This window comes from Diabrotica undecimpunctata, chromosome 5 (assembly GCF_040954645.1).
Source record: "Diabrotica undecimpunctata isolate CICGRU chromosome 5, icDiaUnde3, whole genome shotgun sequence".
NCBI lineage: Eukaryota > Metazoa > Arthropoda > Insecta > Coleoptera > Chrysomelidae > Diabrotica > Diabrotica undecimpunctata.
In genome coordinates this window covers 77,054,108-77,076,831 of record NC_092807.1, presented here as the reverse complement: position 1 = coordinate 77,076,831, position 22,724 = coordinate 77,054,108, and the positions used below count along the sequence as shown (strand labels likewise).

General features: G+C 31.1%; 1 protein-coding gene and 1 long non-coding RNA gene across 2 annotated transcripts in view; one reads left to right on the top strand and one right to left on the bottom strand.

Annotated features, from left to right (window-relative positions):
- Window positions 1-1,830: 1,830 nt before the first annotated feature.
- On the bottom strand, window positions 1,831-2,907 carry LOC140441406 (uncharacterized). The gene is made up of 2 exons (XR_011950998.1): window positions 2,380-2,907; window positions 1,831-2,325 (listed from the first exon to the last, which is right to left on the bottom strand). It is a non-coding gene; the product is annotated as an uncharacterized lncRNA (long non-coding RNA).
- A 3,142-nt stretch (window positions 2,908-6,049) lies between these two features.
- Window positions 6,050-22,724, top strand: part of LOC140441405 (uncharacterized) — a 51,764-nt gene continuing 35,089 nt past the window's right edge. Inside the window, 3 exon segments of the mRNA XM_072532117.1 lie at window positions 6,050-6,211; window positions 6,331-6,834; window positions 6,837-7,046. Coding sequence (XP_072388218.1) covers window positions 6,110-6,211; window positions 6,331-6,834; window positions 6,837-7,046 — 816 coding nt within the window. The 5' untranslated portion in view covers window positions 6,050-6,109.

Below are 22,724 nucleotides of genomic sequence, written 5' to 3'. Positions count from 1 at the left end.
ATATATTTATTTTTTAACGAAAACTATTATTTAAATACATTGTTATTTTAATAAGAAATTAACAAAAACTTTATATATTAAAAAAATATTGTTTTCATTACACTATTTAGTTTCTCTTGTATTTTTTTAACTCATTTTCACAGTATAAAGAATTGCACAGAGTACACAGTGAAATCAACAAACAAATATGGGCTAACAGTTGGAAATAAATAATATTCATTTAGAGCAAAATTGTATTTTTCTGTAAAATGGCCTATATTGTGGAAATGGACATATAATTGTAATAAACGATATTACATTGATAAACAAGGTCGCATGAATCATATGGACTTGTTTTTGTGTGAATCGGCATGTGATGCACACTGCTGTAATATACGATATCAGTCAACAAGGCTGCGTGAATCATATAGTGATTCTCACCTGTAACTAACACAAATTAAGGTTTTTTTTTAAAGAAATGTGTAGATATATACTTAGATTTTAATTTTGTGTGTATATAAAGTTAAAAAGATATACAGCCAGAAGGGTCCTTTTTTTCACTATGGTGCAGTGTGAGGGTTCATAAATTTCTTAATTTAAGGATTTGAAATTGTTCACTAAACGAATTATTATGATATAAAAGGTGAAGTGTGCATGTAGACTCTGTTTTTTGTTGTTGAAAGCTCTTTTGTGTTCTGGTATACATTTGTTTAAGGTTCTACTGGTTTAACAGATGTAATATTGTATGTTGGGTTTTTGATTAAGTTTGTTATACCCCACTGTATAAATGTTTTTTTATGTTGGCTCTGGTGCTTATTATATTTGCTTAAGTAATTGTTTGTTCTGAAAGCTGGTGTTATTCCCCTCTGTTTCTGGTTTTTTAGTTCTGTTGTTATCATGCCTGTAGATGTAATTATTGTTTCAATTCGTTGATGGTTTTATTACTTACATATCAAAGTCTTTCTTTCAGGCACTATATAGCTTTCCTTATTTAGATGATAATTGTGTGTAATGTTTAATCTAATTGTCAACTATCTAATATGTTGTTTCCAAGTAAGTGAAAATTTACTATATATTTACTGACGATTTAAAATGCTTTAAAATAAACAAATGCCAGGCCGAAGTCTGCAGAAGGATATTGATCGCCTCTAAGTGGAGCACACAAAATGGTATTTGGATGCATCAAAATGTCATAGTTTTCATTTGCACCTTCCTCATCCCCCAATAATATTCGAATATAGTAAACACAATTTAACCATATATTCTACTTTTGAAACCAAGGATCTAGGTGTGAACCTTGACTCTAACTATAAATCACACATTTCCACAATACAGAAATCTATGAAGCTACTTGGATTTGTGAAGAGAACCATCAAAGATTTTTCTTACATCTCTGCTATTTGATCTCCTTCTCCATGGTTAGATCCCTTTTCATTTACTGGTCTACAGTTTTGTCCCCCTATTACATTGCATCTAAAATCTAAACTGAAACTTAAGACTGTCCAATTTTCTGTCATGCCATTGTATGGATGCATGTATACTGTGAATATGTTGCATTAGAATGTATACTGAACTTCTCTTGAGGTATATAGAAATCAAAGAGACTTAATAGTTCTATTTAAAATTATCAACAGCCTGTGCACCTGCTTCAAACTTCTCTCCAAAATATTTGTTTATTATTCTCCAATATTGCAACTAGGTATGTGCAGACTTTTTATATTCTTTTCATAGATTCAATTACTCTTATAACAGCTTTACTCCCAGAACTCTTCTATTAGCTAACTCTTCAAAGAAGCTCCAAATTTTTAATCTATCAGTTTTCCCCTTCAAAAGTGATAATTCTGATCCAACTTTGTAATACTTTCGACTTCAGCTTTTGTATTGTGTTTAGTGTTACATTATCTGCATGCATTAGATAACTTAATACCATTATACCTTGTGACTTTTTCTGAATTGATTTGTTATCTTATTTTGTGACTCTATGTTATTTTTTTTTTGTAATCATACTATTCATATATTCTTCTTCCAAATCAGTTTATTGTATTAACTACATTTATAGCACTGTAAATAAAACTTGTAAAATGTTGTAAATAAAATGATATATTTTTAGTAGCTTTTGTTTTATTAAAATTAATTATTTTACAGAGGAAAGTGTGTTTATAAGCCAAATAAGAAAAGTTTGTAAATATAACATAAATATTAATGAACCAAAATATATACAAGTATCATCATTCTATTTGCCTTTTCGCCACATTAATAGATGTTCCACTTTTTATCTAAAGGAATTGTATGGTATTGAATTGAAATTGGTATAACTCCTAAATTTCCTAGTTGCTGAGTAATTACCTAAAATATTTATATGTAGTTTTCAAAGAACTAATAATCTTTACTAAAACCTACTTCAGCACATTCCCCACTCATGCGAAAATGCTTTACAAAATACCTTATTTAGCTCTAATTCTTCATTTTGTGTCAACTGATCCACAACATTTCCAATTAGCTGGATATTATTTTCCTCGTCCGCAAGTTCTTCCACTAATACTCTAATTATGTCATTCCTTTCTATATTCCTATTATATGAATGTGAGATAAAGTTAAATAATATTTAAAAGTCAAGCTAAATTGGCAATCTACTGACAAACGTAAACAAAGAACAAAAATATTTAATTTTTAAAATGACAAATTATTTGACATTGACAGATAAGGTAGCGGAATCCAGCAGGTTTTGACTTATGACATTTGATCCAGCGCTAACCGATGGATTCGGAAGTAGCGGAGCGGTAGCTGCTCCGTCTGCAGAACGCGCCCATTGATATAGAAACCAGAGAACAATCGAACACATGTGTGTTCGGTTATTCTATGTAGAAACCACAGTATAAACACAGAAACTAACCTAAAGCTTACTTTAGGTGGCTGTGACAATTCGCATTTTTTTAGTGCACTCTAACCTAACCAAATATATTTCCTCAAGGCACCGCGTCACAGTGTTGCCGTATTTATTTTAGTAAAATATGTATATGAATGTTACAAATATAAAGTTACTTTTACGAAATAATAATTTGTGTTATGAGAAGCTACAAATTTGAAATAAGTATAAAACTTGCCATATTTTTTTTGTAAAATGTATATGAAGGTTTAAAATATAAGTTACTTTTACGAAATTTTAATTTGTGTTATGAGAAGCTACAAGTTTTAAATAAATATAAAACAAATATTTTCTGTTTAAATGCAGTTAAATATTGTAAATTAGCACTTTCCAAATCTTTGTAAATCTCAAATTTTATTGTATATGCCTTTGATTATTATCTTTAATTTAACTAAAATCTATGAATTTTTATATAATTTCAATGCACTTCTATTATATACGGTAATTTAATTAATACTATTAATTTTTTATATCATTTTAAAAAATTTTATTGTATATGCATTTGATTATCTTTAATTAACTAAAATCTATTAATTTTTATATGCATTTCTATATTATGTGAGAGTATGAAAAAACTGGAGACTTGGCAACTCTGACACCATCATAAGGAGCAACACATTTTATTTTGTCCTATTACCTGTAATGTCTAAGGTTTGCTTATGAATTATTCTTTGAATACGTATATAGATGTTTTTATTTACGTTTCTTGATCCCTATAAAATTAGGCGAAAATAAATAATATAGACATTCGAATTTAAATTTATTTTTGCATTCTTGGATGAAATGACAATGACAGCCTTCAACAAGACTGCTTTTATTGGCTTTTATTAATATTTCTCCGTCGTATCGCATGGCGCTTCCATCGCGTCCACCTGATAGCAGACTACACTATAAACGGCCACCTACGTTTGCTGTGATTGGTCACAGCATAAGGGGTGTCTATGCTGTGATTGGTCGGCATCTTCATTTGATCACATCTGATTTTGAATTTTTCAGGTTATGTATCTCTCTGTTTGGCGCTTAAACATCTATGATAGCTAGCCGCTCGTGTACTTTCAGTAAACTCAACCCAATTGTTTCTTATTCTGTGGTAGCGCCATTAGAAGAAGAAGAACTTTAAGTTGTCACTCTGTGAAATCAGTCTGTCCTGTTATTTTTTTGCATGATACTATGAACATCTATGAATAACAAGATAGGATCTTCCCGTAGCACAAAATCGGTCGTGTTCGCGCATGCCGTCATTGGAGAGCAGAATTTGAATTCTTGTTAAAGTTAAATGGGATTTTTATGCATTCTGTGATGAAATTATTCGATTAGCAAAATAATAATATTAAAAAAAGGTTTAATAATTACAATAATCGTACACAAAAGGATATCTCCAAACTATTTATTAAAGATTATTTATTGACACATACAAAAAACTGACATTACGAACGTGCAGCTCTCCAATTACGTCACGACTTATGCGCAATATCTTATCTTCTTAATCATAATCATAGCAAAGAATATAGACATAGAAAAACCGAACACATAGAAGCGACACAACGGTCCAAAAGCGTGTACCATTTTTGTATACGCATGCCCGATTCTGGTTGTGTAACTGTCAAAAACACGTGCTTATTCTTTAATTCTGGTTGTTTTCGATAGTCCGTAGGCGTCTATGGTAAACACTCGACACAACAAGTGCATTTGACCATTTATATAATTTATTTATAGTTAAAAGGTTATAGTTATAGTTTATAGTTATAGTTAAATATATAAGTTTATAGTTACAGTTTATAGTTAAAAGTTTAATTTATATTTAAAATGTCTGGATATATTTGTGCGATTCGCGGATGTTCATCTGTGACAGGAAAAGGAATAAAGCTGGATTTATAGTTTGACGGACTGTAGACGTAGACGCACTGCAGACGTAACAAACGGACTGTAAAGATTATTTCAATTTATAAATGGACGGAGTGGAATTTTTTCGCATGAGTAGAAACAGTGGCTAGAGTTGGTGCCCATGATACTATAATATCCTTTTATTATTTATTATTATTATTTTATATATTCTTAACGTTCATTGTAACAAATAATCAACAAAATCAAAATTCGATTATATTGATAAACAACTTTACAAAATGGTGGGCGTGCCAGACAGTTCACGTTGGTTGACAGCACAAAATTCTTCCTTTTGATTGGCCAGACGTAAGTAACACACTGTAAAAGATGAAAGTTGGCGAACTCTTCCGTTGCAGTGCGTTTCACTTACGTTCCGTCATGCGTTTGCGTTCATTTATAAATAAGAGTACACAAAATTCTATGTTGATCTTTTTCCAGTGCGTCTACGTTTACAGTCCGTCAAACTATAAATCCAGCTTAAGTTTATTTAGATTTCCTAAGAATAATAACAGGTAATTACTATTGCTTTGTAATTATTATTAGTTATTATATAATAGTATTGGTTTGACTTTCGAACAGTAAGCCGATGCCGACGTGTCTGTCCGAGCTATAAAAAATAAAGTCTTGTTCTATTGTAATTTTAAGATTTCCCAATTATCGGTCTAATTTTGTTTCTAACAATTTTTAGTTTGAGCATTTTAGTAATGTCTTTGTTTCGTTTAAGAGCGTAGGCGCAAAATTTCGGGCCAATGCTTTTTAACATTGTTTTGGAATCCTGAGAAAACTAACAAATATTTTTGAAAAATTTAAACACAGAATGAAAGATTACATTATTACCGAGGGCCGAAAGTCCCTTAGAATAAACAAAAAGTTTTTTTGAATGAGATATTTGAAATTAAAAATTACACTAAATTTTCTCTTTTTTTTACCCCTGTAACTTATTAAAATAAACATTATATGTGTTTTCAGGGACTTTCGGCCCTCAGTAATAATGTAGTCTTTCATTCTGCGTTTAAATTTTTCAAAAATACTTATTAGTTTTTTCAGGATTCGAAAAAAATGAATGCATTTAAAAAACATTGGCCCGAAATTTTGCGCCTACGCTCTTAAGAATTTATATTGTGTGATATGCCCACTGACTATTAATTTTCTGGTTGTTAGCTGTCATTGGCGGCTTGGCTACGTAACTTCAAAGGACTGTAGCTTCTCTGTGTTCGGTTGTTCTCTGATATAGACGCTTAAGTATCATGATTTTTTTGCATAGCTATTGGTAAGACTGGACTGAATTTTGTGAATTGTAAACCCTTTTTTGTGCTCGAAATGGCGGAGACTACAAATAATGTGCTTAACGCGCTTATTTTTGATTTTTTGAAAAAAACCAATATAAAACTTGCAGCCCAATTTCAGAAAGAAACTAAGGCGGTAAGTAAAATTTAAATTATCATTAGTGTCGATTTAATGTTATATACTGCGCAAAATAACTTGTTTAATGAAATTCGTCACCACGTGTTTGTCTCATTGTCATAAAATTTTTATTTTAGGCATCTTTGGCCAAAGGATCACCTGTGCTTAATGAACTTGTTTCATATTATTTTAAATCAGGTCCCAAAGCAAAACAATTAAAAGTCAATGCAGCAGAAAGTGAGGATTCGAGCAGTGAGGAAGAGGAAACACAAAAATCTAAGCCGGTGGTAAACGGGAATGTAAAAGTAACTAATCATCCAATTAAATCACATGAAAAGGACAGCAGTTCTGAAGATTCTTCAGATGACGAAGAACCACTTAAAGCTGTTCAACCATCAGTTAAACCCACACAAAAGAGAGCAGAAAGTTTTGATGACCCCTCTTCTGATGAGGAAGAAGTACAAAAACCGTCAGTGAAATCAATACAAAAACAAGCACAGATTCCAGTTAAATCAGCAGTAAAAAATGGTAGTTCTGAAGACTCTTCAGAAGATTCATCTGATGAACCAGAGAGGGCTCCTATCAAACGAGTTCAAAAGGAAAGAACCGCCAGTACCGAAGCAAATTACAAAATATGTTCAAAAGAAAGAAAGTAGTTCAGAAGATTCATCTGAGGAAGAAGTCAAAATGGCAGCCAGCAAACCATTTCCAACAAATCGAACCACAAAATAAGTCTCAACAAGAGGAAAGTTCTGATGAAAGTTCATCTGAGGAGGAGACCACCAAGAAATCAGTTTTGAAATCACTAGCCAAACCTTCAGTGGATACTAAAAAAGCTGAATCTAGCTCTGAGGTAAGTTATTTGATTTTGCTACTAGTTTAAAATGGGGCATGTTCGTTCATCTGTATCATCTTTAAAAAATCTTCTTTTTTTTTCAGGCCAATGACAATTTTTATACTTGAATGTGCACTTTTTTGCTTTTCTTCCTAGGCTCTGAATATTTTGCATCCTTTTGTTATGTTTCTCAATTTTTTTTATTTATCATATATTTTTTAATCTTATTATTAATTGGTATTTGTTTACATTAGTGAGGGTCCCTAAAAATGGGAATTTTTGTTGGACTTAGCCCGAAAAATAGAAAAAAGGCAAAATTTTCATGTTTACGTCTACGGAAACATACAAAAAGTGAAAAAATGTAACAAAAATTCATAAAAAGTATAGGAAATCAAAAATGAACAAGAGAAAAATGTTATCAAAATACGAAATAGCCTTAGTAGTTACATAAAATTTATAAATCAATTGTAAATACCAATCATTTTCCCCGTTAAATTATCCAAAAATATAAAATATTGTAAAATGGCCAAAATTCATTTATTTGGAAAAACAAGTCAAGCGCGTTTGCGCACAATATACAATATTCTGCGCAGGTTCAATGTTGCCACTTATACATAGTTTTTTGCGGAGTAAATATATTAAATTTTTAAGTTTTAATAAAAGTGTACCACATGTTGTTTCTTGTGGAGTAAATATAATGAAATTAAGTTTTAAACACTGTTTTCAAGTTGCAGAATTAGCTTTTTTGTAAAAATCATTATTAACTATTAAATAACAAAATAAAACCTAATCTAAACTAATCCAATCATATCTAAAACTTTAAATTAAAAAAGAAGTTAATAACTAATGCATCCAACAAAATAGAACATAAAACGAAATACTCACCAGTTTGATGGCAATGGCATTGAAAAACGGAAATTGGACTCATTAGTATTTTTGCAAAATTCGTTAACAGTATAGTATATTAAGTATAAGTGGATATTGCTGTCTTCAAAACACGCGCTAAATATAGGAAGTGTTTTAAAGACCAGTTATCTACGAATACTTTACGCTATTTCTTTTTATTGGTACACTTTGAAATAATGTATTATTACTACAAAAAATTGAAATAAGAGCTAATAATGTAAAATTTCTGAATTTGTGATATACATCAGTATACCTTTCGTTATTATGGAAATGGGAAAAACAAAAATTAATTTACAATCTGTCATATCAGAATAATTGTTATTACTGGTTGTATATTGCTTAAAACAAGAATGAGAAGAATGTTTCAAACATTATTGAAAGTGCCATTAATGGAAGAACAACCCTATTGGCTTCCGAGAAAGTCGCTAGTATAAATTTGAACAGCCTTTCCTCTGATTGAAAAAACGACAGTATAAATATTTCAAACAATATCAACTGCACTTTTCACATTCATTTAAAAGATTGGGACGATTGAGATTTCCAAATATTTGAATAAAGCTTTTGAAATATTTGTTACTAATATTTTATTCCTATATTATTTGTTTGACATTACAAGTTTTGTTCTCCTGTCAGGTCAGCTAAATATTTAAAACTGTTGATGTTGCCAGAGTAACTTTAAAACATGCGCGTTTTTGAAAGTTGAATTTAAACACGCTACAGCGTACTTTAAATAAGCAAAATGGGCGGTACCAATAAAAAAACAAATTAAAACCTAATCTTAACTAATATAATCACATCTAACTATGTAAATTAATAAAGAAGTTAATAACTAATGCATCCAACTAAATACAACATAAAACGAAATAAACTATAATCTATATGTAATAACATAAGTGAATAACAAATGAAATACAGTTATATGAATCCCTTAAAAACAGAAAACGGAAATGATACTCATTATCATTATTCCTTTATGATTGTACTTGAGAAGTTGAGAATTAATATTTTCACAATAAACAATATATTTAAAAAGTGTGGCAACATTGGATCAAGATGTATGTACTACGCACACGCACATCATTGACAGCAGCTGTAATGGCGGCGGCATCTTGAAATTTATGTCAAAATATCAGTTTTTTAAATGCGAAATACAGAAAAACTATAGCTCAGCGTAAAAAAATGTATAGATTGAAAAATGAATAAAAAATAAAACATAATCCACTGTCCAAATTTCAGACTAATCAGACTATCCTCACTAATGTAAGTAATTACTAGACTTCGGCAAATATGCATATTGCATATTTTGCATATTGTGCATATTTTATGCAAATATTTCATATTTTGGCATATTTGTATAAAAGTTTGCATAAAGTGCATAAAAGTTAAGATTTTTATACTGTATTTGAAAATTTTTAAACATACCAATTTATTTCAATTCTTGTATAAAATTTTGTAGTCATTTTAATCAAGAAATGATCTAAGTACGTAATCTCTACAGGTACAAAACATTTACAATTTCAAAGAAGATCAATTTAAGTAGCCCTCAACATTCTTAGAAAGTCTCGGTCACTGAGGCATTCAGTTATTGGATAATCGCTAAGGGTTCGCTCATTTGCATTTTATGATCTAATCCCCAAATCTATCTACAATTTATTGTATCTTAACAGCAGGTAAACGGCTAATAGTTTTGTTCCTAATTTAGGGATTTTCCAAAATCTCCCAGTTTATTGAATTAGGTACCTAAACATTTCTAATTTGATGCTCAGATTTGTAAATCATTTTTGTTTTGATATTCAAAGCGTAAACACTCGTTGTGCGTAACAAAAAGGAAGATTGTGATTTTATAATGCCTAAAACAACCAGTGCTTCAACTTGGATTAAACCTTATAAAGAGCTGTCTATGGATATGGGAAAAATCTACTGTTCAGTCTGTGGCAAAATTGTAAGTATCTAATATTTTCTATTAAATATCTAATATTTCATACATACAGGGTGTTTCCAAATGACACTTACAACGTTTGACTGTAGATACTTCTCGAAAAATTGAACAAAACGATATAGTTAATGAGGGGTCAAACTTATTTACTTTTCGAGATACAGGGTGTTAAAATTAAAAAAAATTAAATTCTTTTAGTTAATAACAACAATAACTTTAAAACCAATAAACGTATTTACTTGAAATTTAGTACTCGTAGGTTGTTTTTAAATGAAAAATAGCTTCCTTTAGTGAGAAAAAATTGTCCATGGTACAATACAATGGTGTGTATTTAGAAAAATTTTTCACCTTTACTTTTTTTTATGAAGTCAGCTATTTTAAAACACAATTATTTTTATTGTAATTGAATTAACAAAAAAAACAACTTTTGTTGAATTTTAAAATAAGTTATATGATGTACTAATGGTTAGTAACAAAAACTAATTTGTGGATTAATACTGCATTTAAAACACTTAGCGAGTGTTTTTTTTTCCAAACCAGTTATTTGATTAACCAAAAACACCTTGTATATTTTTATATTTTAAAGGTTGGGTTAAAATAAAGGTTTTTATTTTTATTTATAGATAGCATGTGAGAAGAAATTTCAGATAGACCAACATGTGAGAACTGCTTCACACATTGCAAAAAAAGGAAAAATAGGAGGAAAACATCAAACTTCAATGGCTAAATGTTTCCAATCTACTTCAAAAAAATTAGATGAGCAAGAAACTTTTAATGAAGACTTGTGTCGCGCATTAGTGTCTGCAAACATACCGCTTTCAAAATTAGCAAATTTAAATTTTAGTTCGTTTCTAAAAAAATATTGCAAACTTAATGTTCCAAGTGATCGGTCTCTAAGAAGAAATAATGTGAACGGGCTATACTCGTCGGTGTTAATTAATATTAAGGAAGAAATTGCAGATAATTATTTTTACATATCTGTAGACGAAACCACAGATTCCTCAGGAAATTATATTGCTCATTTATTGATTGGTGTTCTTAAAGAAGATACCTTACCAAAATCTCATCTTATTTCATGCCAGCAACTTGAGAAAACAAATGCTTTAACAATTTCGCGTTTTATACAAGAAACATTAGCAACTTTTTTTCTTCCGACAACTATTCCTTCTAATAAATTACTGCTTATTTTATCGGATGCTGCTCCTTATATGGTGAAAGCAGGACAAAATTTAAAAATATTTTTCCCAGATTTAATACATGTTACTTGTGTAGCGCATGGATTAAACAGAGTTGCAGAGGAAATACAAAAAAAGTTTCCTCTTGTAAATACCATGATATCCAGTGTCAAAAAAGTATTTCTTAAATCTCCTATAAGAATTCAACTTTATAAAGAAATGCTACCTAACATTCCTCTTCCACCACAACCTATTTTAACGCGATGGGGAACATGGTTAGAAGCAGCTAATTTTTATGCAGATCATTTTGTTAAAATAAAGAACATAATTGATACGTTAACAGATGAAAGTTCCCAATCTCTTTTGGATTCTAAACAAACTTTTCAGAGTAACTTGGTTCAACAAGAACTTTCATTTATAAAATCAAATTTTAGTTTTGTTCAAAAAACAATTACTCAGTTAGAATCACCAAAACTGTCATTGTTCGAAAGTACAGCATTAATAAAAGAATTTGCGTCATGTTGTCGGAACGTTAGAGGTAATATTGGAAAAGATATTTTAAAAAAATTTGAAGCTACTATGGAAAAAAATAAAGGTTACCATATTCTTTCTGAAGTAGTCAGTGTTCTAGCTGGAAATATTTCGGAAACAATTAATTTAGAACCAAATGTTTTGGTTAGTTTGAAAAATGCTCCCGTTACATCAGTTGATGTTGAACGAAGTTTTTCCATATATAAATATATGTACTCAGACAGAAGCCACAAGTTTTTGTTAGAAAATTTTGAACACCACTTGGTCATTTATTGTAACCATAATTCTAAATAAGTTTATTCATACTTAAAAATGATGTAGTTACTTAAAATAAATGTAAATCTTAATGAATAGTAGGAAATATTTAGTTATGTACACTTTTTTTTTTAATAAAATTGTTACTATTTTACGATTGTTTTATTTATTTGTATGCATATTTTGTAAAATATTTGCATATTTTCGGGTAAACACGTGCATATTTGCCGAAGTCTAGTAATTACCTATTAATTTATTCATTTACACAAGTATTTCCTCTAGTTTTTTTTTGTTATTTTTTACTTCTATTTTTATCCCTAGATGTTTATATGTATATATATATATATATATATATATATATATATTGTTATGCTATTTAAATTGTATTATATTGCTTATTTAGAAAAATTCCTGTCTATATTTATTAAATGATCTAATCTCCAATTAATCACAATAAATCAGCATTAATTAATTACAATCTCAGGCTATTTAACTTGTACTATTTACCTTTGATCGTGGATTCAAAATATTTTCCAATTGGCATCCTAATTGGGATAGGTAATATGACCTGAATAAAATACATAGAATTTCAACTGAACTATATGTGAGATGTCCTTTATTTTAATGAAATTTTATATAACAATCAATCCTGTAATATTTACAATATACTAACTTTAAATATATGAGAAGTTGTTTTCTATCATGGACCCAAATGTTATTTTACATTGATTTTTAATATGTGTTATAACTAAGCTCTTTTTATAATTCTTTTTTTTTTTTTTTAATGATCGCAAAATTAACTGTCTCTGTTATTTATTCAATTTATTTAATTAATAAATGAAAACCACACTCCTGCTCTAATGAAAATTGACTGACCTTTCTTTCTCTGCCGTTGCAATTCTATGGCCACGCCACAAAAAAAAATCCTTTCTCTGCTTCTGCTCCTATTGTGGTCCAGATGACGTACACCTTTCTCCTATCTGTCCTTGCATCTGCAACCCAACAACTCGTGTTAGTCTATGCAGCCTCCTTTTGAGGCAATCTCCGCGCCTGTTTATAACTCCAAATGTTTCCGGCTTCGTCTGATATTAATATTCTTATACCCTTTGGTTTTTCTATCTCTCTGTACCCCGTTCCTCACACTGGTCAGCTTTTACATAGCAACTCTGAGATAGCGCGTATTACGTCTTTGGGACTTCAAACAAACACAAATCACAAAGCTCCTTCCTTCTTGGACGACGAAAACTGACTAACTAACTTTTTTCCTCTCTCCTATATCATAGCCAAAACCACCACCTCCTTGCATTCAAAAATTGACCAATAAAAATCATCCACCTCTGTGACGTATATCGTTACCAACCAACTCTCTCTATAAAACGTCATTCGGGTAATTCCAGAAAACAACATTCTTTAATTATTCTAACTAAATCTATCTGCTTTACAAATATTTCTTACTAATAGATACAAACGATACCTGTTTCTCAATTCAATGTCTTTTGTTAATAAACTTTTACCGATATAATCTTTCGGGGAGAAAAACCACCGCAAATCCCGGTCTATTGTTTAAACACTTTCTATATACACTTTTATTCCGGGTAAATCCATTCCACAATAACCGACTTATTTAAATTTCTTATCGATAATATTTGAAAGTCTTGTCTCTGAGGCCTAATGAACAATTCTTCGAACAACTTAAAATACATATTTTGTCTTATACAGGATGTTTGAAAATTTATATGCCCGTGTCTTTATGAAATATCAATAATTTTAATTTTTATTTAAGTAATAAAATTTGTATATCGGTTTTTTATTGCTTATGGACATTCAAAAGTACAACAAATCCCCGCCTTTGTAATCGATAAAATTATCAATCTATGCAACTAAATTTTCTCGAGGCAAACTAAAACGCACTTCCTGTATGCTAGCTGTACTTATGCTACGTATTATCCTATCCTACTATCTACTTTATACAAATTTAAATCTTCATTCGTGATATTTATATACATCATGGATATTATAAATACCTCTGATCTTTTCAGAATCCATATGTTTCAACTCATAGCTGTTTACTCCATCTTGGTTGTTTACTATGTATGGCCCTTCGAAAACAGGCATCAATTTTGCGCAAATACCGCTCTGAAGATTTGACACTCTTAATGCTCTTACCATTACTTTGTCACCCTTTTGGAAAGTTACTGGTCTTCGTTTCCTATTATGACCCTGTCTCTGGATGTATTTCTCATTGCTTCTTCTTAATCTCCTCTGAACCGTTTCTATAAACTGTCGATACTCTCTTTGTTCTGGATCTTCCCACGGTCTTATCGGCATGACGCCTTTCATGATGTATTCTGGTGTTTCTTTCGTTACTGTACTTGGCATGGAATTTAGGTACATCTCTATTTCTCCCAATTTTCTGTCCCATCGCCGATGTTGACCATCCGTTGCAATGCGAAGAAATTTCGTTACCTCTTGTATAAATCGCTCAGAAGGATTACTTTGGGGATGCCTGATGCTTACAAAGTTCGTCTCGATTCCCCGTTCTCTAAGCTGTCCCTTGAAACGATCATTTCGGAAGTACGTTGCATTGTCTAGTAAAATTTTTCTTGGGGTTCCTACCGTAGCGATGAAATTGTCTATTTTTCTCAATATTTCTTCCCCTTTTGTGGTGCGGCAACTATATGATTTCACGTATTTTGAGAACACATCCACCATCACCAGAATATGCTTGTTCCTTTGCGTGGTCACAATTAGATCGCTTAACATGTCGATGGCTATAATGTCCAGGTTGTTCCGGGATACAATGCTCTTTGCAATATTTTCGTTTTTTAAAATTCCTGCTCTTGTATTTCTGGCATACTTCGCATTTCTGTGTGATCTCTTTTGCAATGCGGTAATCTTGTCGACTGATGTAGTTTTCCCTAAACACAAGCCATACCTTTCTACTGCCAATATGTCCATTTTCCTCGTGTAGTTTCTTTATGATTCTTTCTGCCAATGTCGGTGTCACTAAATTATAATTCCTTTCCGTCTATTCTCTTAAAAAATATCTCGTTTTCTAGCTCTGCTCTTCTCTTTTCTCTTTCTTCTAGGCCTTCCTGGTCGGTCCTTATCTCATTTAACGAAAAATATCCCTTCGTCTTGTGTCAATATATTCAATCCCACATGTAATGTAATTGTCTCCTTTTTTCCTGTATCTTCGTCCCGTGTTAAAGCGTCAGCTATTATGTTGTCTTTCCCTTTGATGTATCGAAATTGGAAATCATACTCTTGTAAGAGCAGAATGCCTCTGTGTATTCTGTTATTTACCAATCGATTCTTCATGATGTGTATCAATGCTGCATGATCCGTTTCGATGGTGAATTTAGCTCCCAATAAGTAAAACCTTAATTTGTTTACGTAAAATAGTACACTGGCGAATTCCAACTCGGTGACACTGTATTTTCTCTCATGTGTTTTAGTCACTCGAGATATAAAACATATCGGAACCTCTTGGCCGTTTTGTATTTGCGACAACACTCCTGCAAATTTCTGTATCGACGCATCCGTACGGAGTATAAACGGCAAATTGTAAATAGGGTGATATATTTTCGTTCCTTTAGCAAATTCTTGTTTCAATATTTTGAAAGCTTCCTCCTGTTCTTCTTTCCAATTCCATTTTGTCCCTTTCTTTAACAATTTTATTAAAGGAATTTCTTTTTGGCTTAAATCGGGAATTAATTTCTTGAAATAATTTATCGTACCGAGAAACCCTCGCAATGTTTTTAGATTTGTTGGTCTTGGGTATTCGTCGATGAGCTTTACTGTCCTCTTCATTTTGCTTTGTTTTTTTTGTTGGGCTCGTCTCTTCTTTTGAGGAATCCCAAGTTTTGCTTTCATTTCTTGTCAAAATCTTTCCATCTTCTTCTCCTGAGCTCGTCTCATCTTTTGAGGAATCCCAGGTTTTTTTTTTCTTTGATCTTTTTCTGACCTTTTCCCCTCTTTCTTCCTTTTCCTTTCTTCGTCACCAGGTTCATTTCCACCGTTTGTTCTTTCTCTGATTCGTCCGTAATTTGTTTCTCTTGTTCCTTATCCTGTTCTTCTTTTTCCTTTGTTATTTTCATCGTATTGGTTTTGAAGTCGATCACTACATGTTTTTCCGTTAATTCGTCAACGCCTACAATCATGTCATGTGACATATTCGGCATTATTACACATTGAAGTGCATACATATTTTTTTTCAATCGTACCATTACTCGTATACCTTCATTTATTGTTGCCAATGTCCGCTTATTTGCGCCCACTAAATTCACCCTAGGTATTTTATAAATTAGACTTGTTAAATTTACTTCTTCGATTAATTTTCTGTTGACCAGTGTTATTTCAGAGCCTGTGTCCATCATAATTTTAATTGGTTTCTCATTTATAAATCCATCCACAAATTTTAAATTAACTCCATTTCTCTTTTCATTGTTTCCTGCCAGTTTAATAAATTCCTTGGGGTGACAAAAAATTCCTGTTTGTTTCTTTGTTTTTAGTGAGCGCCTTCTTGAAAACACGCCTGTTGTTCTTCTGTGTTTTCTCGCCCGTCATCTTCTCTCTCATATTCATTTTCTTCTCTTTGCATATTATTTATTTCTCTTCTGTTCTCTTTTGGTCTATCATTCCCGTATCGGTTACCGCGAGATTCCTGTTCATTCCGTGGGTTATTGTATCTGTTTCCTTGGTATGGGCGGTTATTTCTACTCTGATTTTCCCGATCCCTGTTTTCATTCCATCTCTGGGTTCTGGGTTCATAATTCTCTCTTCCGTTCGGTCTATTTTCGTATCCCCGTCTAGGTATGAATTCTCGTCTTGTATAATCTCTTCTACAATTTTGACCTCTATCTCTATATTCTTGGTTTTCTCTTTGTCTATAATTTTCTTGCGGTCTTCTTTCTCTTCTTTCATGCCTACGTGATTCTCTCATTTGCAAAAATTGACATAAGCTGTCAATGTCCTTGTAATTTTGGAGATTTATGTGGTCTTCCAAGGTATCTTCAAAGTGTCGCGATATCAACTCTACCAATTGTTCTGATGAATAATTATATTGCAAATGTTTTGCATTATTATAGAGTTGTAATGCGTACATCTTTTCTGATACGCCCATCCTCTCATGGTATTTTCCATTTTGTAACTCTTTATTTACTTGTAGTTGCTGGATTTTTCCCCAGAAATAATTTAAGAATCTTCTCTCAAAATCTTGCCAATTGTCCAATTCTTCTTCCTTGCTGACAAACCAAAGATTTGCCTCTTCTTTGAGATGGTTTCTGATGGTTTCCTTTGCTGTTGCAAACGGTCCTATGTATTTGACTTTTTCCTTTAGGTTATTTATAAAAGGCACTGGGTGTAGTTTCCTTATATCCCCGCCAAATCGTACTTTTACGTCTTCTGTGCTATGTACGATGACTTCCTTTCTTTCTACTCCTCTTATCTCCATCTCTGCAATTTGTTTAAATCTCCTTTCCGTTTCTTTCCGGTCTTGTAGCGCATTTTCAAATTTTATTTCTATCTGTTCTAATTCCCTTTCTTGCATACTCTGAATATCCTTCATTTTAGTTTCGATTTCTTCTCTCTGCAATTCTAGTTTCCTCTCTGTTTCTTCCCTACTTCTTTCTAAACAGACTTTTATTTCGTTTTCATATTTGTCCATACGCGTTTCCATTTTTTGTTCCATTTTTCTTTGGTTTTCTTCCAAATTGTCCAATTTTTGTTCCGTTCTTTGTTGTGATTCATCCATCTTCTGTGATTGGAGTTGCATCATCTGTATTAATTTTTCTATTCCCGATTCTTGTTTTTCTGTCTCCATTACTGTTGTGTCTAATACGTCTTCCTGGTCTGAATATTCTTCCTGTTCTGATTTATCTTCTTGTTTTTTGTTCTCTTTGCTCTTGTTTCTTGTGTTTGGCATTTATTATGTTTTTATCCCCGCCAAATATAAAATTCTACTGGTCTGTTGTAACAAACGGGACTTTTCTTGTTCAAATGTAATAACTCTTGAGTACGAGTATCAAATTTCAATATCCCACAAATAAATCAAATGGTAAAATATCAAATGTCAAAATCAATCAAATAAATCAAGTATGGTAAAATTATCAAATGTAAATATCACACAAATAAATCAATTATGGTAACTTATAAATTGTCAATATCACGAATAAATCAATTATGGTAAGTTGTATCTTAAAAAAAATATATAAATCTTTATGTCCTCAAATTTTACATAATATTTCACTTTATCCACGGCATATAAACTTTCAAATATCTGCTCGTCTACTCCTATCCTTTTAAATTTGCCAACTAGAAATATTTTTCAAAGCTTTACACGTTGGGGGCCATTTTGTTATGCTATTTAAATTGTATTATATTGCTTACTTAGAAAAATTCCTGTCTATATTTATTAAATGATCTAATCTCCAATTAATCACAATAAATCAGCATTAATTAATTACAATCTCAGGCTATTTAACTTGTACTATTTACCTTTGATCGTGGATTCAAAATATTTTCCAATTGGCATCCTAATTGGGATAGGTAATATGACCTGAATAAAATACATAGAATTTCAACTGAACTATATGTGAGATGTCCTTTATTTTAATGAAATTTTATATAACAATCAATCCTGTAATATTTGCAATATACTAACTTTAAATATATGAGAAGTTGTTTTCTATCATGGACCCAAATGTTATTTTACATTGATTTTTAATATGTGTTATAACCAAGCTCTTTTTATAATTCTTTTTTTTTAAATGATCGCAAAATTAACTGTCTCTATTATTTATTCAATTTATTTAATTAATAAATGAAAACCACACTCCTGCTCTAATGAAAATTGACTGACCTTTCTTTCTCTGCCGTTGCAATTCTATGGCCACGCCACAAAAAAAAATCCTTTCTCTGCTTCTGCTCCTATTGTGGTCCAGATGAGGTACACCTTTCTCCTATCTGTCCTTGTATCTGCAACCCAACAACTCGTGTTAGTCTATGCAGCCTCCTTTTGAGCCAATCTCCGCGCCTGTTTATAACTCCAAATGTTTCCGGCTTCGTCTGATATTAATATTCTTATACCCTTTGGTTTTTCTATCTCTCTGTACCCCGTTCCTCACACTGGTCAGCTTTTACACAGCAAATAAACACACCCGGTAAATTACGTCTTCGGGACTTCAAACAAACACAAATCACAAAGCTCCTTCCTTCTTGGAGGACGAAAACTGACTAACTAACTTTTTTCCTCTCTCCTATATCATAGCCAAAACCACCACCTCCTTGCATTCAAAAATTGACCAATAAAAATCATCCACCTCTCTCTATAAAACGTCATTCGGGTAATTCCAGAAAACAACATTCTTTAATTATTCTAACTAAATCTATCTGCTTTACAAATATTTCTTACTAATAGCTACAAACGATACCTGTTTCTCAATTCAATGTCTTTTGTTAATAAACTTTTACCGATATAATCTTTCGGGGAGAAAAACCACCGCAAATCCCGGTCTATTGTTTAAACACTTTCTATATACACTTTTATTCCGGGTAAATCCATTCCACAATAACCGACTTATTTAAATTTCTTATCGATAATATTTGAAAGTCTTGTCTCTGAGGCCTAATGAACAATTCATCGAACAACTTAAAATACATATTTTGTCTTATACAGGATGTTTGAAAATTTATATGCCCGTGTCTTTATGAAATATCAATAATTTTAATTTTTATTTAAGTAATAAAATTTGTATATCGGTTTTTTATTGCTTATGGACATTCAAATATATATATATATATATATATATATATATATATATATATATATATATATATATATATTTCTTCTTTGTTTTTTTTTAACTCTTTCATAATTTTGCTGTAGTATTAGGTTTTCTTGTTTTAGCATGTTGACTTTTTTTTATTTCCTTTCTTTCCTTCAAATTCAAATTTCTTTCATATTTTTTATTTCACCCATTTCTATTTTTATGTTCTGTATCATTCAAATATTCAAATATTCAATCATTCAAATATTTTATCTATATTTCCTGTTGTAGACTCTTTTTGTGATGTTTCTTGCTGTGTCTCTTCTCTTTCCAAATGGTTCATCTTCTTGACTTATACTTCTTTTACCACCGTCATCTATTTTTTTTCTGTTTGCCTGTTTATTTTTGTTCTTATTTTTTAACTATATACATATATATATATATATATATATATATATATATATATATATATATATATATATATATATATATATATATATATATATATTATATGGTATATGACATTGCTTTACATTGCCACAAACTACCTGGGCCAACAATGACGTAATTGCAATTGAAGATCAAATTTAGAGATGAAAAATTAAGAATTTAGTTTTAGAAAGAAAAATTTTAGGATTTAGTTTTAAAGATAAAATTTCCACAGACATACTCATTTTTTAAATTTCTGGTTACTTAGCTAGTTTTGAAAGGTGGAATCAAAATAAGCACAAAAAGTCATTGAAAAAGTTTATTTTAAACAAATAGAAAATTTTAGAAAAAGCAAACAATTTTAATAAAAAGGAACTTAAAAATAAAATTGAAATTGCAAACAAAGTATCAACGAAAAATTTAATTGTAAAAGGCTTTACAAAATCCAGGAATTATATGTTTTGAAAGTAACTGTTTCAAATCTTTTAGTTTGTTACCATCTAAAGGAATTTTTGAAGAGTAAGCCCTACGAAGCTGGCATTTATCTGAAAACAATTCTGACGAACTCTGACCCCTTCTTTTTTGGCAAACATCAACTTTTGTCCACGTTGTACAGTGCTTTTACATTGTAAAACTCAGTGAAATCCATTTCTTTAACAGTTAAAGAAATAGAATAGAATAGAAATAGAATTGATGTCCAAAGTATTAACAGCAAAGAGGTACATGGCTATTACAAAATTTATTTTTTTGTTGGCCTCTAGAGTAATCGGAAAAAAAATCACATCAACTCCTGGGCTGGTTATTAACAATTCTTTTAGATAGTAATAAACACTAGATCAGATTTCTATTGCCCCGTTATTCCCCATTACTTTATTCCAAAAGTAACAGTCACCTTTATCAATTTAACTTTAGCTTATCAGTTTAAGCGAGATTTGTAAAAAAATGCAGAACTTTGTCCTATTGGTACAGGTAACACTGCTTGTAAATCATAAGTAGTCAGATGTATATTGTTATTAGAATTTTTTGTTTTCAGTTTATCGATAGTTTTTTTCTTTACAACTTAGATCCTTTTCCTCTAAGTGACTTTCAATTGTTGTTTGCATATTTTCTCTTTCTTCTGCTCCGGCATTTTTAAAAGATTCGCATTGGTCACAAAGATCTTTCTTCGGGATAAAAAAAAACCTTATATTAAATTTGCTGTTGAAAATACGAGAATAACAACCGTAGGTTGCTGACTCTACTTCTTTTCTTCTTCTTTTTCTTCTTTTCGTTTCTTTATATAGTTCCTGTAAAGTTCCGCAATAATTAAACCACCGTCTATGTATTGTCTCGAAGAATGACTTCGAAAATAGTGACTTTCAATTCGTGGAATTGAATTTATATGACTACGAACAGAATCTAAAATTTTGCCACTTATTTTCTTGTGACTCTCGTCCTTCCCACGTTTATCTTATGGTATAATAGTAGTTTATTCACTTGAAACTGCTTTAATTATAGAGAGAATTGCTCTTTCAATTATTTCAAAAGTATTAATGAGTAACATTTTACATAACCGTTCTTGTTTTTCCTGAAAAATGCACAATTTGTATTTCTGGGCATGGTTTTTGATGTAGAAGTATGTCGGTAGCTCAAGTCAAGTGGCTGAATACAAGAAGCCAAAATATCTCGCTGTCTTTGCAAGGACCATAATGCCCAATACTCTTTAAACTGTGTCTTCAGATATCCTATTTGGACATTTCAAACGGCATTTGTCGGTACACACAGGTCTCATTTTTTTAGCAGCTACAGGTTTTCCTGTTCTAGAAGTATACCCCTGTCTAGAATTCTTAAGTCTTTTCCTCTTTTCTTTCAACCAATTATCCACATTCCTTTGTCTTTTTTCCCTCTTGACTAAGAGAGCATTACCAAGTGTTGATGTTTGGGGATCTTACCACAATAAGGAGAAATCTAGATGAAAAATGACACAAAATACAGTTACGTCAATGTTTCCGCGTATTTGTGAAAAAACCTTAGGGCAACAATAACAATACAATTGCTTCAATGTATCACCGTAGGTACAAGCACACACTAGACCTATCGAAGCACAACTATACATTATGTTGTTTCTCCAAGATCGGCTGATTTTTCAAATATGACGCATCTACTCCCTGGTGGCTAAAAGCTGAACAACACGTCTGGACGAATGGGGTAACCAAGTTTGGGCCCAATGATGGCATAAACTCATTTTCGATAAATTTGCAGTTACGTCATTGTTCCGCCGGGACAGCGATATAATAAATGTCCAAAATTGGACAATCCTAACATTGTCTGAAAAATATTGTCCACTTCTAGCATTGTACCTCCAAACTGTCCAATGTACAAAAAGTTAAAATTAAAAATGATTATCAAAACAACGCTCATCCATTCAAATCTATTATTATTGACAGGTGACACACCAAATCAAAAATTGAACATTTATGGTTAATATATGTTTATAGAATTATTCTTTTTCAATTCGACAATGTGATAAAATGCTGTGTGCAACTAAAATATAAATAATAGTCAAACTACAGAAATTGGTTCTCATATCTTGAACTTTTACGTTAACATCAATGTTTATTCCATGGTAAGGGTAGAACCCAATCCCAGAGAAATCTCTTCCTGGACTTATACTTCAGTAGTAAAGGGAAATTAACATTTTTATTAAAAATCATTA